Genomic DNA, 17,111 nt, shown 5'->3' with positions numbered 1-17,111 from the left:
AGAGGGGTTAAAATTTTTCATTTCCAACTTTGCTTCACTTTCCTGGAGAATTGCTCTTAATAATTCAATTAATTGACCTTTCGTCAATTTGGATAGATTAGATTTGTTCATTATAATATTATACGACAGATTATTTTTATTTTGTGATTCCAGATTTGCTAATGGATGAAGACTGGAGGCAACATCCATGTCAGTCATCTGTGGAAGGACTGACGGCTTCGTTGATTTGTTTCTGTTTTGTGGCAACATGGCCTCAAATTCCATTTATTTTTCATGAAATCTAAGGTCACTAACTACAAACTAAACTACAAAAATCACCAAAATTCCATGTTTGGTAAATGTTCTTGAAGTTGTTTTTTGTATGGAAATTTACCCATTTTGATTTTTTCAATAATTGTATTGTATTTTTTATCAATTAATTGTTTTTCATCTTCTGTAAACTCTTCGTCTGATTTCTCCAATTTAATTTCATTTTGATTGATTCAATGGGCTTATCAGATGTGATTTCAATCTTTGTTTTATATTTCTTGGCTTCATGAGCGTGTTTAGCATTTTCTGAACGAGTCATTAATTCAAGGTTATTAATGCAATTATTTTGTGTATTGGAGTCAATGTGATTTATTTGCATTCCATCAGAAATTGGTCCATTAAAACATTCGTAAACAAATCGGTGAACATCAATAGTTTTTCTTTGTAAACCAATTTGTGATAATGTTATATTAAAATAACCATCAAATTTTTTTATTCCAATTGAAACTCTCTTGGTTTTTTTATTGTATATTTGCCCAAATTTGTTGGCTCCAAAGTTGGTAAAAATATGATGATAATGAAATTTTTCACATTTAGTTGGAACATTTTGCTTTTTTGATTTTTGTTTACCAAGTCTAATTTTTCCTTTGTATATCATGTTTTGTTGCCGTGTTACAAGCTCAAGATTGTCTATACAATTATTTTGTTTATTTGAATCTTTGTGATTAATTTGCATTCCATCAGAAATTGGACCATTAAAACATTCGTAAACAAATCGGTGAACATAAAAATTTTTGATTCCATTTTGGTTGCGAACAGTTGTTTGCAAATACCCAGTTAAATGTAATATTCCTTTTCTTGGAATCAATCTCTTTCGATTGATTATATATCCATCTTTTGAAGATCCATAATTATCATATTTATGGTGTATAAAATATTTTTTTCCTTCATTATGAATAACAGTGTTTGCTACTGATTTTTCACCAGCAGAAGAATCCAATACATTTTCTCTAATTTTTATTTTCTCACTCATTTCTTCTATAATAGTATCTATAATTATCGCTTTATATCGTTAAGGTTTTCAAATTCATGACCAAATTGACCCCAAAAAATACATCAAATATAGCCAAACAACCCTTGTATTCATTGATGATTAATCCCTGTAGAGTGGAAAATCTTTGTCATCCAAATCGTTACACATTCTGTAAAACATCTTATTGATTATTTTATTTTCTGTGCGTGTAAACTCGCAATCATTGTCTTCCATTGGTGGAAATTCCATTAATCTATTGACAACTCTCAATTCATCTTCAGAGTAAGAGCTGTTCAAAAATTCTTTTCTGGCTTTGTGCATGTGTTTCATATTTTCAGAGGCTGTAACCAATTGCAAATTTACAATTGAATTGTTCTGGCGATTGGAATCAATGTGATTTATTTGCAATCCAGGAGAAATATGTGTCTGATTTACGGCCTCATAGACGAATCGATGAGCGGGGCATGTATTGTTACGTCCCGGAGAAATTATATAATAGCCATTCTCAGACAAATATCCTTTTCTAGGTTCTAATCTTTTACGATTGATTATATAACCATCAACTGAGGCTCCGTAATTTTCAAATGTTGGATGAATAAAATATGTTTTATCATTGTGATCAAATTGGTTGTTCATATAAATAAGGTTACATAAAATTGAATAACCGGTTTAAACCAGTTTTGAAAAAAGCAAGGAAAATTTAGCTTTTTAGGTCAAAAGCTAAATTTAGGTTTTTAGGTTTTTGACGTCTCCGTTGCAGGAGTTCATTGTTGAATTCAAAGGCTGAAATAGTATTTTATGTAGTTATTGGGGTTTATAAGGATTTGTATGGGATTTTTTATCATTTTTTTGAAAAGTGGGCTCATACACCCAAATATCTAACTACTCGAGTGGGGTGACCGGTGCACGTGATCACAGTCTAGAGTCCAGCCAGTGACTGGTCAAGAAAGTTTTGGAAACTGTTTTGACTCAGCAGCTCCTCAGTCCCAGTTATACGCCGCTGCTCCACTGAAAGCCCCTAACAAACGCAAACAAGCTCGGGAGAAGATTGCGCAGTTGACATGTTGTCCGTGCAACGGATTATATTGTTTTATGTTATAATTAAGTATATTTCTGCCAAATTGCGTTGTTCATGCTTGCTCCTTGTTTCCTTGCGATGGTATTTAAACAAAACTATTTACCCGACTCTTTTTTGGCTCCCCAGTTCTTGATAAATTGCGATGACTGGGGTGGTTTAGGGGAAGACCAGACTGAACAGACCTGACTCAAAAAAGTTCCATTTTTGTGAAAACAGCTGTTGTGTTTGTTTTTAGCAGGTAACCTATAAACAGTAGACAGTGCAACAGCAGAATGTTATGGTTGCAAGTGCCATGTTCAAAGCACAACAATTAAATATTTAAAAATTTGACGTTTACGTCTAGTCAAATTTCATCTGCATGTGTAACAAAAAAAGAGAGCATAGCCTTATGTCGTAGATATATGCTATTGTTGGATGAGCGACGAGAGTATCAGTACTGTAAGAAAAAATGACAGGCATGCTTTTGGACTAAGTGCTTTATGTATGTATAACAAACATTATTTCGTAAAAATCGAGTCATTCGGAGAACGTATTGTCATGAGAGACGCAAGATATATTGTACAAGTAGCATAAAGGAATGATAACGCAGTCAATTAAACGAGTATGGTGTATATGTAAAAAATTTTAGTTGAAAGCGATAAAAATACATTGAACAGTAAAAAAATAGTTTTTGAAACCGTATGTGAAATTCGAAAACATTCACCTACAAACCATTATTTCGTTAATTAATTACAATTTCGTTGTTCAGCCTTTGTTTACTTATTTATATTCTGCAAACTACGTTTACTAGTAAAAGAACGCTTGCAACAACGGTTCATCATTATATGGTATGAATTTACATTAGGCTGACTACGCTCATTTAAGAGTAGCAAGTCTTTTGAATCCATCGTACGGAAAAACATGGTGGCTGTACATTTAACCACAATTCCTTGCGAACCTTACACAGCCAATAAGCACATAGAAAGCCATATTTTGGCGAAATTCGTCCCCGTACTAACAACATAGTGAATGCTATATTTGAAGTTTTCAGAACTTTTCTGAGCGTTTTATGAGCGTTTTTAGAGATTTCGCACGCTAGGAATTATGGGTAGGTGAGCCTGTCGCCATCTTATTTTTATTTATTTATTTATTTTTTTTTTTGGTATGCCGGATTATGATTAAAAATAACTTAGCGAGTCAGGATAACTAGTATGCATGTGGCTTGTCAAAAACAATTGATAGATTTTTTCGCCAAAGGGTTTAGAGTCCACTACAGTGTTTTTTCACTAGTCTGTTCTTTCCAAGTGCCTTCAATGCCCTTGACAATCCACTGAATGTAACTGATTCTCCTCGTTCTAACCAAACCATAAGCATTTGAAAAGATTTTTCCTTCACCCCAGGATACTGCACATTGTCTGTTTGAATTTCTTCAATGCTTGAATGCGGAACTTTCAGTTTGCGTCCAAGAGATTTCCAAAACTTGCCAATGTCACGGGACAGGTCATCAAGGACGTCCTCTGTTGGGACTGTTTTGCTTTCCTCCTTCAAAACTATTGACCGTTTGGAAGGATGTGCATCTGTGAACAAAAAAAACAAACTCACTGACAAGAAAGCAAACAGGGTAACTCATTGCAGCATTGCAGAGGAGGGGTTAGAGGAAGAACACCAATCGGAACAATTTTGAGATGGAGTCATCAGTGTCCTTTCAGAATTATCCTGGGTTGGTATTATTTCGCGAATTGGACTTGCCAAAGTGTGTCGAAAAATCTAGGATCTCAGAGAGGACTTCGCATGGACTGCGTTTTTTAAAATTCCCCGTGGTCTATTCACTTTCCATGAAATCGATGTATGTGATCATTTTAGGAGGCAAATGTGCAGAGAACGAAAATCAAATGTGAATGAAGTTCGCGTTGTTGTAGCCATCATAACTGTAACAGATCTCCGATATACAAAACAACTTAGAATAACTTACCGAGCTGTTCTTGAGAAGTGATGTCCTCACCAACTGCCTAAAAAAAAAAGTAAAAAGTGCAACTTCAAAATCTTTCTAAAGTAGTAACAGCGGGAAAAACTTGAAAAAAACATAATTATGGTGAACCAGAGGTAGTTGCCCTTCTTTAGATGAACCAAAAGTGTCATTCTTAACTCTAACGCATTTCAAATTAAAGGGTTTCACAAACAATACCTTACTTACTATATGCATACGACCCACCGTGTGTTATCGTTACTTATTTTGTGTGCCTCCACTGAAGAAAATACAACAAGTGATACTAGATCGAACAATTGAAAAGATATGCACCGCCTGTTTTGATTTCCGTTTAATTTTCCAATCAAGTAACATTTAAAGCTATTGATTTTTTTGCGTTTAATATAATAAAGTTTTGTTGTTTTTGCTGGAGTTAAAGGAAGAAAAAACCCATTTCTGTTTTTTTTTAGTATATTGGATGATAGAGCCTTTTTCAACTGATTGTTGTAAAGCCAATTTAACGTTACTACTCTGGCCAATCACAACAGACGCGAATCAAATAAAGCACATGTAACCGGCGCCAAGCGCGGGAAAACGCGTGCGACCAGTCACGATTGGATTGACTGGATTTAGTTTTGCATCTCATTGCTTGAGAAAGTGGCGCGAGTTTTCCTAACCAGTCACAGAGTAAAGGGAGGCAAAATTAAAGCAAACGCGAAATTACTTTCGACACTCAATTGAAAACTAGTCCAATATCCTTGGCTGAAAGATTGTCATCAAAATGTCTCAAATGCATCTAACTCCAACTTTTGGAAGGCCTTTCAAACTTGGGCATTACCCATCAAGGCCCGGTTACTCGAAAACCGATGAACGCTATTCCCCGATTAAAAATTTACCGAGGTTTCCATCTCGCGGCTCATTAAAAATGTGTTTAATAGATGTTGGCTATGACAAAGAAAAAACTAAGTCAAAATTTGGTGACAAAAGTTTTCGGAGGAATTTTTATGATTAGTAATAACACTTGAATCAGCATCGAGCATCGAGAATACCATACTTTTTAAACCAGGCACATTCGTTAAACAAGCGTTCAAAATGCACTAGATTTGTTACTACTAACCTGAATCCAAGTCTGAGGTATACGGAGGTCAGGGCCTTTGGCATCTTTACAGCAAAACGGCGAACAGTTTACAGGAACGTAGTGAGCACAGTCGTCATGGAAACATCCCCTTTCCTGATGCCGGAAACACTTTCCAGTCAAGGGGTCAACTTTGCCTGGGCACAATTTGCATTGACCACAAAGTTCCCAGGACACTGCATGCACCCAATGACACTCTTCTTTCAGTATGTGTAAGCTCTTCTTTAAAATCCTAGGGGGAAAAAAGTTGGCGTGCTTACCGCGTGCATAATATCATGAGGATAAAATTATAGTGATATCTGGCGCACGTACATGTATTACTATTATACCATTTGAGTCTGTGATTCAAATGATTCGTAAGGGTGCCCATTCAAGTGAAACCTATCGAGAAATCCTCTCCAATGGTGAATATTGTTGGTCTATCGTTGTTGTCGATGCTGTTGTTGTCGTTGTTGTTATTGTTATTGTCGTTATCATTATCGTTAGTGTCATCATTGTCGATACTGTCGCTATCGTTGTCACTGATGTTATTGTTTGTTGTCGTTGTTGACGTTATTGTCACCACTGTCGTTTGTTGGTGTTGTTATTGTTGTCGATGTTGTTGTTCTTGTTGTCGTTATCATCGTCCTTAGTATCGTCATTGTCGCTGTTGTTTTTTGTTGTCGTTGTTGACGTTGTTGTCGTCATTGTTGCCACTGTTGTTGTTGTTGTTGTTGTTGTTGAATCTACACAAACTTTGATTTGTTTTTTCGAGGGAGAGGGCAGGAATTGGACAGCAGTTTAGTCATCGGAAATGGAAGGCTTAATAGGTTAGAGTATTTAGTTGTCTTTCCAGTTCATGTAGATGGAAAAAATGGGAAATATAATCTGATTACATCAAGCAGAAAGGCTAAAAAGCAAAACCTTCTATAACCTCACAAATAAACGGCGCGTAGCATTCACCTATTTTCAAGCAACTGACAAAAATGATACCTGAGAATTGTAAAACCAGAAGGGACTCTGAAAAGGACACAACTTTTTGGGAGGTTGTTGTCACTGTTATTTTGTTATTTTTTCATTGCCGTTGTTGTTGCTTTGGTGTTGCGCTGTGTTAACCTTACATACACTAAAATTTTAACCGCGTTACCACAAAGTACTCAGTTTGGGAGCAAAGTACCCAAATCTGTACTTAAAGCATATAAAACAGGGAAGCACTTATACTTTGACAGATCGATACTACCGGTCTTTATCAATTGATATAATAATGATATCAAACAAATTACGGAAACATTAGCAACAAGTTACGGTTGTTCTCTCTAAATAGTAAAATTAGAGGGAAGGGGTTCAGAGCCACCTTAAATTTTCGAAATTTATGGTGGCTCTGAAACCCTTCCATAGATTCTTTAAAACTTTGCAAAATTTTGTATCTAGACATGCTGATTAAAGGTCCATAACAAAAATTGGAGGTCGCCGAGTTCGTTTTTTAGTTATAACCACGGTAACTCAGGGGTACATTTAATAGGTCATACCGTTGCTATGGTAACCGATAGCAATGTCTCGAGAAAACGACCATAACTTGTTCGCCAATGTTTAGGGATCCGTTCGACACCATTGTTAATGCATCAACTGACACAGAGTGGTAGTATTGATCCGTCAAAGAATAAGCGTTGGAAGATGATGGAAACCTGTCGAGTCTTTTAAACGTGTAGTTTCCGCGTAACCATTAAATTCTACGAAACATTCGGTAGTTACAAGATATTAATTAGAAGGCATTAGTCTCTAAAACCGCGTCTGGAACTTTAAAGTTTCTTTAGTTTTGAATTTGTAAGGTCAAACACAAAAAGTAAAAAAAAAATAGCGGGCAGAAATCAACCGTCAAAATTCAGATTGCCTTCACTTTCTTTTAAAAGCTGATCACAAAATCCTCGATGTAGTTATGTGATGTTAGTCATCCTTCATAGCAAAAGTTACATACACACTGTAAATCTAGCTTCATAGCTACATGTACTTTACCTAGACACCTCGGAGGAAACTCCTGGCTCTCTTTCAGCTGGGTTTGAGTTGTCCATCGTCCAAATGTGTATCTTGATCACAGTTTTGCTGCAGGCAAACCCGAGACAAGTAACCCTTCCGATGAGAAACCGAGCTGCGTTAGCAAAAAGCTGTTGTTGTTCACAGCTGGTTCTTGAGGCGGCCCAATCGCCAAAGAGAACGAGAAGTCGAGAAAACAATCCAGCTGGAACGTAATTTGTGTCAAATGTGATGTACACCGGTGCATATCCTTCGAATATCGGACCCATTAGGTCTTCTGTAGGCTTAGTTGTGAGCATACAAGGCACCAGGTAAATCGGCTGGTTGACTTTGTTCTTACATTCACAGAGGAGGTTAAATTTTTTCATAATGAAAAGTAGAGAGTCTTTGATGTCATAAAGGTGGAGGTTCTTGCAAGCATGATCAAGAAGCTCTGAGTGAAGAATACCTTTGTCTCGAAGGTCTTGACGAAGTGAAAGGATATGAAGGTTCTCCCTGTCTTGTTCTTTGACCGTTATTACTTTGCAGAGCACATCGATAAGCCATTGTGGATCCAACACAACCAAGCCATCTGGGTTAGCACGATCATGATACACGATTGTGCCACGATCATGCAAAAAGTTTAAAAGGTGTTCGAAGTCATCGTCCTCCTCCATCTCCCCCTCCTCTTCAAAAACAGCATCATCATCTACATTATCACCATCAATGACAAAATCATCGTCGCCACCACCACCACCACCACCATCATCATCATCATCATTATCATCATCATCGACACATTCATCTTTATCATAATCCTTACCATCGTCACAACCACTGCCGTCATCTTGAAGGTAATTAACCTCCATCTTGAATCGCTGCCTTGTCGTGTATTTTCTCCCGCGTTTGGAAAGACCAAAGACCTTGTTTTCCACCCCAAGCCATTTTAAAGGAACTTTGATCTTTGTGTGAGGCAAGGTGTCTGCCACATTGAGTATCTCTTGCCTTAGCCTTACAATTTGAGGATCCTCTTGACTGAGCAGTTGGCCAGCACGAGTGTTATCTACCGTTAAGGTCTGCACAATGTGTTTACTGAAAACTCTTGCACTGCGACTAAGGAAATGCTTCAAAACGTCCATCTTCTTGCCATCTACACAGTCGGCGTGAGTTCCAACAAGCACAACAGGCGGTAAAGTCTCACCATTGTCGGAATGTCGTAATGAGTGCACCAGGTCCATCCACCTCATGATGTGATCAAGGTTTGTATCGCCGCTGTCGGGGGTTGGTATTTCGACCTCGTCATGACCGTCGCTTTTCACTTTACACTGAGCTGTAGCACAAAGATCTTTTGTAAGATCAAATACCAGGACATAAACTGCTTCAGGTGACATGAAGATGGGATGAATGGCGCGATAGACAGCTTGGCCAGCTAAATCCCAAATAACTGGCCAAATGCCATTCGGGATAATGGCGAACTCGTCCCTTCGCTTGCCCGCTAAAAGGCGTACGATTTCATCGGGGATGTTGCCATTCCGCAGTTCTGGAGCATCTAGCGACGCCTTGTGATGGTGACAGAAAAGAAAATCCATTAACTAACAGTGTTCTCTTCATATGGGACTCTAACATTAGCCGTTCATTATCATGAAAGGAATCTTAATGGAAGCCATCTTCCTTATTTAATCATAAGCATTTCACTGGCCAGTGGAATAAAGCTAAGAAACATGGTATTTTAAAATTGGCGCGAACATCGCCAAATAGTTTCCAAAGCCGGATAATTCCACTACAATTCTGTTTTTCTCTAACTGTAATCTAAACAATACTCTATAGATTTTTCAGTGCCGTGCCAGGGCACCTTATGAAATAATTATTGCCGCTGAAGATCTACGTCTTCCATACCAAGCTCAGAATTCTCTCGGCAATACAGAACTACCTCCAGCGAAGGGGTCAGTTTAGTAAAGTTAATTTACTGCTACTGGATACACATTGTAATCATCGTAAACATATTCCAAAATTGCACAGGCTTTCCACCCTTGCAGTGGTGGATGTGACAACTCTGTGGTGACATGGTGAATACAGAGTGCTCAAAATACACTGGATACTCCTTGCAAGCATTGGTGATACGTGGGCCTCATTTCTAATGCAGAGACAAATATACGCTGTCCACTGATTCACGAGATATGAACGGGGATCAGTTTTGCTAGTTCGTCAAAGCCTTGACAACGTCTCCTGAAACAACGCCATTTATAAAAATTGGCTGAAGAGGAAACTGTCGTGAATAAACACTAGCTGCAAATATGAAGTAACGAAGCAAACATGTCTAATTTTAAACTCAAAAGCGTTGTGCTTTTTACTAGAACAAATTAGAAGTATTTTAACATCCAACATGTAGCCCGTGCTGGGATTGAATGAAATTGCTGTTGACTCAAAAGGAGAGATGTTCATACCTCGTCTGCCCGGCTTTTGTTCTGCGGTGAGTTGGAACCGAAGATATCCGGGATTTCTGAAAATGGGAAATAATGTTAAATCATATCACCGAAGAGTCTTCCTACATTGTATTCCTCTCAGAAACAATCACTGCAAAAGAACAAATTCAATCGTAGAGGCGGGATGATAACGTTAGGAAAATTAAAGGAAGCTGGCTGCATTTTCCGAAACAATGTATTTAACAAGCATAGCGTGCACTAGCTAATAAAAACTTACACGCAGGCATTCCATGAGCGCGCATTGGATACGCGCCTCCTTGGCAATAATCATCCCATATCCAACAAGCGCCAGTGGAATAATTGTTGTATTAAAAACTACGAAATGTTGATCAATACAGTGTAGATCTTACTGATGTCATTTTGAGGAAACGACCAGAAGACAATTTGATGGCCTCGATTGATTGACCGACCGACCGACCGACCGACCGACCGACCAACTGGTTGGTTGGTTGGTTGGTTGGTTGATTGATTGATTGGTTGATTGATTGATAATGGCTTTTATTAAAAACTGGATCATTGTATAATGCAATTCCAGGGTTTTGATTGGCTTAGCGGCCATGGTATATGAGCCATTATACCATGCCCGAGTAGTAGCGACCATAAATTGTTTTCGGGTTGCTCTTGAAAAGGAAATCAGCAAGGCCTACCAATATTACTTGATTGTTTTTAATAAAACAATTATTACAGTCGCGCTTGTTGGATATGAGATGATTATAGCCAACGAAGCACGTGCTATCTATCATCTCATATCTAACGCGCGCTCGTGGAATAATTGTTAAATATACCGTGGCCGTTAAGCCAATCCAAACTCCAAAACTGCATTACCCAATGATCCAGTTTCTAATAAAACTAGTATTTATCGACTCGCGTAAGGCTCCTATACATTAAATCAAACTGTTTACATTTGGCACTGATCATAAACTATTGGCTGCATTAACAAATAAGTACTTTGTGAGTAGACTCGGGGTTTTTAAACATAATTAACCAGCTATGACACATGAAATGATTTCACAGAGAAGTCACCAAGCACTCCAAACATAACATAGCAGCTTTGCATGTCAAGTTGTTATGATATACAAGCACCCTTTTTTTGCCTGCTGTGAACGACCTGCAACACAAGTAAACGTACACATGATTTCATAGCTACAGCTGCAGAAGACATGACCGAAACCATTGCCAGAAAATCGTGCCAGAAAAATCCGTGTCTGCGAACACCACTGAAAATCTTAACTTATTAAGAACTAATCCAGTAAGGGAATCATTTCACACCTGTTAGATCCAATATCAAGTCCAGTGACTCTAGGCTCAGCTGATTGGAGGGTCTCGGTCTTTTGGTGGGTCTTGGAAATGTATTTATAAACTCCTCGTAAGCTCTTGTTTCCTCAGCCTTTGCTTCTGCCAACAATTCTCTACCAATGTACTCAGCGCATTTGTGGTGGTAGGCTGTTGTTTCTTGTTGCATGATAGAAAACTTCCATGGCCGAACTCCGGGATTCTTCAGAGGCTCGTGCATCTGAACTCCGTCTGTGCTTGTCTCGTTGACCCTGAACTGCTCACCTTTTAGCGATCTCCCTACACTAGTCTTCCCCACACGGTCCTGGCCAATCAGTAACACCTTCACACGCCTGTCAAATGTCTTTCCAGTCGCTTTCGCTCTTTGATAAGCTGCCATAGCTCTTGGTCCTCGGGCAACAACATAACTAGGCATCGGCTCAAACCAGGAACTAAAATGCGACCGCTTCAAAGCTAAGGAAACAGCAAATATTTCACGTAAGTAAGGCACTCTTTTTTCAGTTCCCATATATTTCATGAAAGCGTGAAATAGAGCATTAGTGAGAATAACTCAGAAGCAATTCAAGAAAGTTTAGAATACGAAGACAGAAACAAACGAAGAAGAGAAAGGCAATCGAGACAGCCTGAAGAGGCTATAAATTTCGAAGTGCAGAGCGGCGGTCACATCAATCTTATCGTCAGTGATGTTTCCGAATACTCTATTTAAGAAAATAAGTACTTATCCTTGTGCACAATTTGACGCGCCAACGTATATTTTATGAGGCATTTTTTTTCGAACTGTGTAAATCCTGCAAAGCCGCTCTCTGGAATAAACCCTGTTTTCTACGCTGAAAAAAATAAATAAATAAAAAAGACAAGATGCCTCTTCGCAGGTTATCTTCTCAGCTGCCTGTAGTCTATGGTGCATGTATTTTTAGCGTTAATCAACTTCCTCATGCTTGGGATCAGACCCAAAATTATTATGGAAAACAGCAACAAAACAACAACTTGGTGTGGCTGGAAAATGGGGAGTGGGTGACAAAGTGCTCCACTGGAACTTAAAAGGTCAGCCCCATGTACTCCTGGATTTTTTGGGCCTCCTCCTAGGGCCGACTGTGACCGTTCCTGGGTAAAGATGGAAGATGTACAGACCGATATAGGGGAGGCAGTTGGGCCTCCCCTCAGGGTCGGCGGGGACCAATTGTGGGCCTCCCTAGCCGTAGGGCCCCCACTATGGTGCATGTATTTTTAACATAGAATAAGAAGACTGCAAAAGAAAAATGATAGCCAAGAATAATGGTATTACAGTGTGACACGGCCCGAACTTAACACAACAACTGATCCTGATCGTATAGCGCGGGGCGATTTAATTTCGAGTCTGCAGTATAACTCAACCAAAATTAACAGTTGGCAGGAAGTGTATTCATGATGGAATGGAGCTACGTTCATTGCAGCTCCATTCAATGCATCAAACCAACTGGGGCCTGGTCCAAGCTCCCAGTTGGCTTGAAAGCTCAGTTGGTAGAGGACTACACTGGTATCACAGAGGTCATGGGTTCAAATCCCATACAAGCCTGAATTCTTTCAGGCTTTTTTTCTTGGCAGCTGCATAACTGTGACAGTTAATTATTTACTATTAATTAACTATTAACTATTAATTCTTTCATCTGAAGTTCAAATATAATATAGCATTATTATCTTTCTTACAAACAACGTTTTATACCTTTCAAACTTCTTTCCTTGTTCCCGGGGGAGGAGTCCATGATAATGGGTTGGAAATGTTGAACACAATTTCTTCTTCATTGGTAGTGTCAGAATTACAGGAATTCACAACAAAGATTCATGTTCCTGGAGGAAAGGAAAACAATGAGGATAAAGTAACCATCCTATATGCTAGGCCATCCTAAGTGACCATCCTAAGCAAGCTGTGAACACCCAACAAGGAGTTTAAAACATATACTGAAGCTACTATAAATGTTTACTAATCTAATTTACATGCATACACTGTAGGACCCCTGTTAATTCTAAGGTAAATTCTCAGGGGGAGGGAAAGAGGGGACTTGACAGAATATTTGGAGAGGGTGAGCTGCCGGATTCTCGAAACCCTGATCCTATTACGGACCAAAAATATGTAATTTTCCGCACATATTTTCAGACCCAGCCTCTACAATTCATATCCATTTTTAGAACTACAGTGTAAAATCCATTCCTGACCAATTAAAATCAAACTCATTAAAATCTATCCCCATTTTCAGGACTGGAATGGCTCAAAAACCTCAGCCTTTGAGGAGACTATACCTACATGTAGTTATAAAGCTTATAAAAGGGAGCATCCCCCATTTGAGGTTAGAACTGAGCTTTTGTTTCTCTGCATTGAAACAAGTTAAGGAATTCAGGAATCCTCAAAAGACAGTTTACTGTTATGACCTTTATATGCCTTGTACAATTTAAGGTGATATTTCAAACTGAGGGATGTGCATACAGTTGTATCAGGAAAAAAATTTTGCAAGAGGAAAAGATGGGTGCAAAAGAGAGGTCCTGGGAACCAGGTTGACCTAAAGTCAAAATACTGAATCATGCAGCCATGCTCTTTCTCACATCCATTGATATGTTGAGCTCCTTTTTTGGTATCATTAATATCCTGAGGTCAGGGCCAGAACTAGGCCTGGGTGAAAAATCTAACACAGCACGAATTGTTGTCACAATATTATTATACTTGTTAAAAACCTCAGCTATTCATAAAGGCATTTTTTGAGATCATGCATAAAATACTTACACAGGTGATGCTAATGCCATTCCAGTACTTTTATCAATCATTGATTCACATTTCATTTGCAGTTCCTGGGAAAATACATGTAAACCCAACAGAAAATGAAAATTAACTCCATGCTTGACATATTTTTACTCCATGTGAATTACATACATGTATAATTATCTTAAAATAATTATTATACAGTACAAAATCTGCATCTACATGTAAAGGCGCTGTTACACTAGACAATTTTTCATGCAACCTTTCTCGCAATTTCCTACGTGTTGTGACACAAGTTGCATGAATCCTTGTCTAGTGTGAAATGCCCTGAAATGAGCATGTTTTGCAATTTTTTGTTGCTGCCAGTCAGTTGTGAAAAGTAAAGGTCAGTTCTACTTTGTACAATGGTAGCTGCAACAAAAATGTTGTGAGGCAACTTCATTTCAGGGCATGTTCCACGTACACTAGGCAACAATGTACATTTAAAACTAAGGGTGGAGCCCTATTGTAAATTAACAAAAAGCTATGCAACTGAGCAAATTGTGACAACTTGAGGACTATCACATGACAAGACCTGTCCATATTAAAAGGAGTGACTAAAATACTGTACCATTTCCCGGATGTGATTTTTATTGAACATGTCAACAACTTTTCAAATCTACTTTCTTTCGTAATTGTGGTTACAATGTTAATATGTAATGGAGTATCAGCAAACTTACTCTCATTTTTGGTGTATATTTATATGTATGAAAAACAAATTATCAATACTGTTTAATTGGTTTATTTTATCATCAACCACGAAAGAAAGCCACTGGATTTCTTTACAACAGCTTAATAAAAAACAGTCATAAGTGCGTTACATGTATGTGAAGAATTCACAAGGGATTTTCTTAAGAATATAGGGCCTATTTCCTAGCTGTAGACCTTTCTAATCTGAAAGGTTTCCTCATTCAGATAGATATTTTACATTTGCCATGTAAGTAAGTTATAGATTGAGGTAACTTTATCTAGAAGGTTTATATAACATTGTAAAACACGACTTCAGTAAAGATGACATTTTATTATATAGACACCAGTGTTTTACTGGAAAATACACCACTCATAAAATTCAGACGAAACTACATCCAGGACCTGAGTGGCATATTTTCCACTTTTTCATTGTTGTTTATGCACAGTCAGTGAAAAATGGTGAGCAATAGATTTGTCTATATATAAAAAGAAAATTACATGGTGGCTTGAAGATATGAATTTTATTTTCTCGTGTTAGAAACAATATGTTACTCACTTACTGCGCTTGTTCGTAAAATATTGTTTTTCCACTCGAAAATATAATTAATATCTTTGTGCCGCCATGTAATATCCTCTGTGTATCCAGAGAGAAATCTGAATGTTAAAGAAGAGTTGAGGTCAAAGCCAGCAAGAATGTTAAACTTTATTTTTTGAGTTTGCTACATGTACTAACTTCCCTTGTACTACCGATATGATCATAGAAGAAAGTAGCCCATGGACCCCATGGCTGACTTCTCGGGCGCACCCAACGACGGTTTTCTCTGAAATGCTTTAAAACGCTGCTTAGGCTATCTAGAGTGCTTTTAAAGGGTTGTAGGTTAATTTAAGGTGGCACTTTAAAATTTTTATCTTTTCAGTCATTCTAGGGGAACTTGAGTCTTCTCGAATTTACTAGGGCTTTTTTGCCCATTTCCGAAAAACCTTATGTCTTATTGCCTTTCCAAAACTCCTAGCTGGCCTTTTTTAGGTACCCAAAACGACATTTTTATCAAACCGAAGACAACAGGCATTAAATTTCTCATATCAAAAAAAGTTTGAGGTGAAAATTTTCTTAAGAAAATCAGAGGGGATTTAAGACCTTCAGAACAGATACTTTACCAAAACGATCTGTTGGATGCCCCTGACTTCTCTGCTTTTAGTCAGATTGAATGCAGCATTGCCCTCTTCACCCCCAGGGGTGGGGATATTTGGCACAATTTTAAGCTCCACCCTGGGGACTGGGGACATTATTTTGTCAGAGCTGTCCTCACAAATACCCCTGGGTCCCTGGGAGTTGAGCCCACAAGATGACCACTGATACCACTGTTCCCGCGTTGTCACACAAAAAAGCCGCACAAATATGTCCCCAAGACCAGAGAAAAAAAAATTCTCCTGCAGTCAGATTCTTACTGCCCGATTCCAAATTTAAAAAGAGAAAGAAAAATTTGTCGTTGTTTGTCTACGTCCTCCTTCAAACATGAAATTAGGAAACTTCACGTAGTTGTCCACGTTAAAGAAAAAGCAAAAACATGTACCTATTAAGAGTGTGATGCAGGTGCAAAGTTATTGTTTTACTTACTAAATCTACCAGGTTTTTTTTATGTTCTCATTGCATATTAAACTCCCAAATCAGTCTGTTTTTGAGTGACGGTGGGGAAGGGGGGAGGGGGGGGTGTAGTTTTGTTTCACCATTTTGCTAAGCCCCCTCAGTTGTTTTCGCCTTGCTACGGGCTTGTACCAAACTGTTGGTAAAGCTAACAAAGAGGTGCAGGGAGTGGGGTTGGGGGGTCGGGCGCATGCATTAAGTCACAGGCATCTTATCAATCTCAGGGAGAGTACAAATAAGTTAGTAGTTGCCTTATTCCAAAAATCTCTAAAAGTCCCAAAAAGTGACAGAGAAGTTCCACCGACGATAATAATGTTTTTAAAATAGCGCCTCTTTCCTTACGGAGTCTGTAACTATTATCAACGAATAGAAAACGTTGTATCATGAGTGTGTTTACAATGTATGTTAAGTTGAAGTATGTTTATTCCTGCAGTCGCGTGACCGATGCGGAGACAAATCAGTGCCGAGTCTTTTGAAGGATCACGCGAAAGTCCCCCAAATAGTACAGCATTGATTGAACTTTTAGCGTACACTTACCTGACGAATCACAAAGAAAAAAAATCCATCAAATCCATGTAAAAGCAATCAGCACATTGATATTTTTAGTCAGGGTTTATCCAAGATGGCGCCCAGTTTCGTTCCCAGGGTACACTCTGAGTTCAAAGAGAGCTAAAGCGATGACGTCATGTAATTTGCGGGATCAAGCAATCGGAAATTTCGGAATCGAACGGAATTTGAAGCGAACTCACAAAAAAAAGAAACTATTGGCAATCGAACGCAATCCAACGTTCGATTGCCGAA

General features: G+C 38.3%; 1 protein-coding gene across 2 annotated transcripts; it reads right to left on the bottom strand.

Annotated features, from left to right (window-relative positions):
• Positions 1-2,967: 2,967 nt before the first annotated feature.
• Positions 2,968-16,955, bottom strand: LOC146489919 (uncharacterized). 2 transcript variants are annotated; one of them, XM_085113974.1, is made up of 9 exons: positions 16,848-16,955; positions 13,961-14,025; positions 12,908-13,032; positions 11,182-11,658; positions 9,874-9,929; positions 7,433-8,988; positions 5,423-5,672; positions 4,312-4,348; positions 2,968-3,916 (listed from the first exon to the last, which is right to left on the bottom strand). In XM_085113974.1, exons 3-9 carry the CDS (start codon positions 12,945-12,947, stop codon positions 3,600-3,602), a joined length of 2,733 nt encoding a protein of 910 aa, XP_084970100.1. In that variant the 5' UTR covers positions 12,948-13,032; positions 13,961-14,025; positions 16,848-16,955; the 3' UTR covers positions 2,968-3,599. The 2 variants fall into 2 exon arrangements, with proteins under 2 accessions (XP_084970100.1, XP_084970157.1); XM_085114031.1 differs by having other exon boundaries at positions 11,182-11,660; positions 12,925-13,032.
• Positions 16,956-17,111: the final 156 nt, after the last annotated feature.

This window comes from Pavona decussata, unplaced genomic scaffold (genome assembly GCF_977016875.1).
Source record: "Pavona decussata unplaced genomic scaffold, jaPavDecu1.1 SCAFFOLD_2, whole genome shotgun sequence".
Taxonomy (NCBI): domain Eukaryota; kingdom Metazoa; phylum Cnidaria; class Anthozoa; order Scleractinia; family Agariciidae; genus Pavona; species Pavona decussata.
This window is presented reverse-complemented; position numbering and strand designations above follow the sequence as displayed.

Coding starts and splice junctions, on each gene's coding strand:
- LOC146489919 (XM_085113974.1), bottom strand. CDS start 12,947: ATGGACTCCTCCCCCGGGAACAAGGAAAGAAGTTTGAAAG. Junction 8,989..9,873: donor ACAAAAGCCGGGCAGACGAG/GTATGAACATCT, acceptor CACCATCACAAG/GCGTCGCTAGATGCTCCAGA. Junction 4,349..5,422: donor TACCTCAGACTTGGATTCAG/GTTAGTAGTAAC, acceptor TTTTTTTTTTAG/GCAGTTGGTGAGGACATCAC.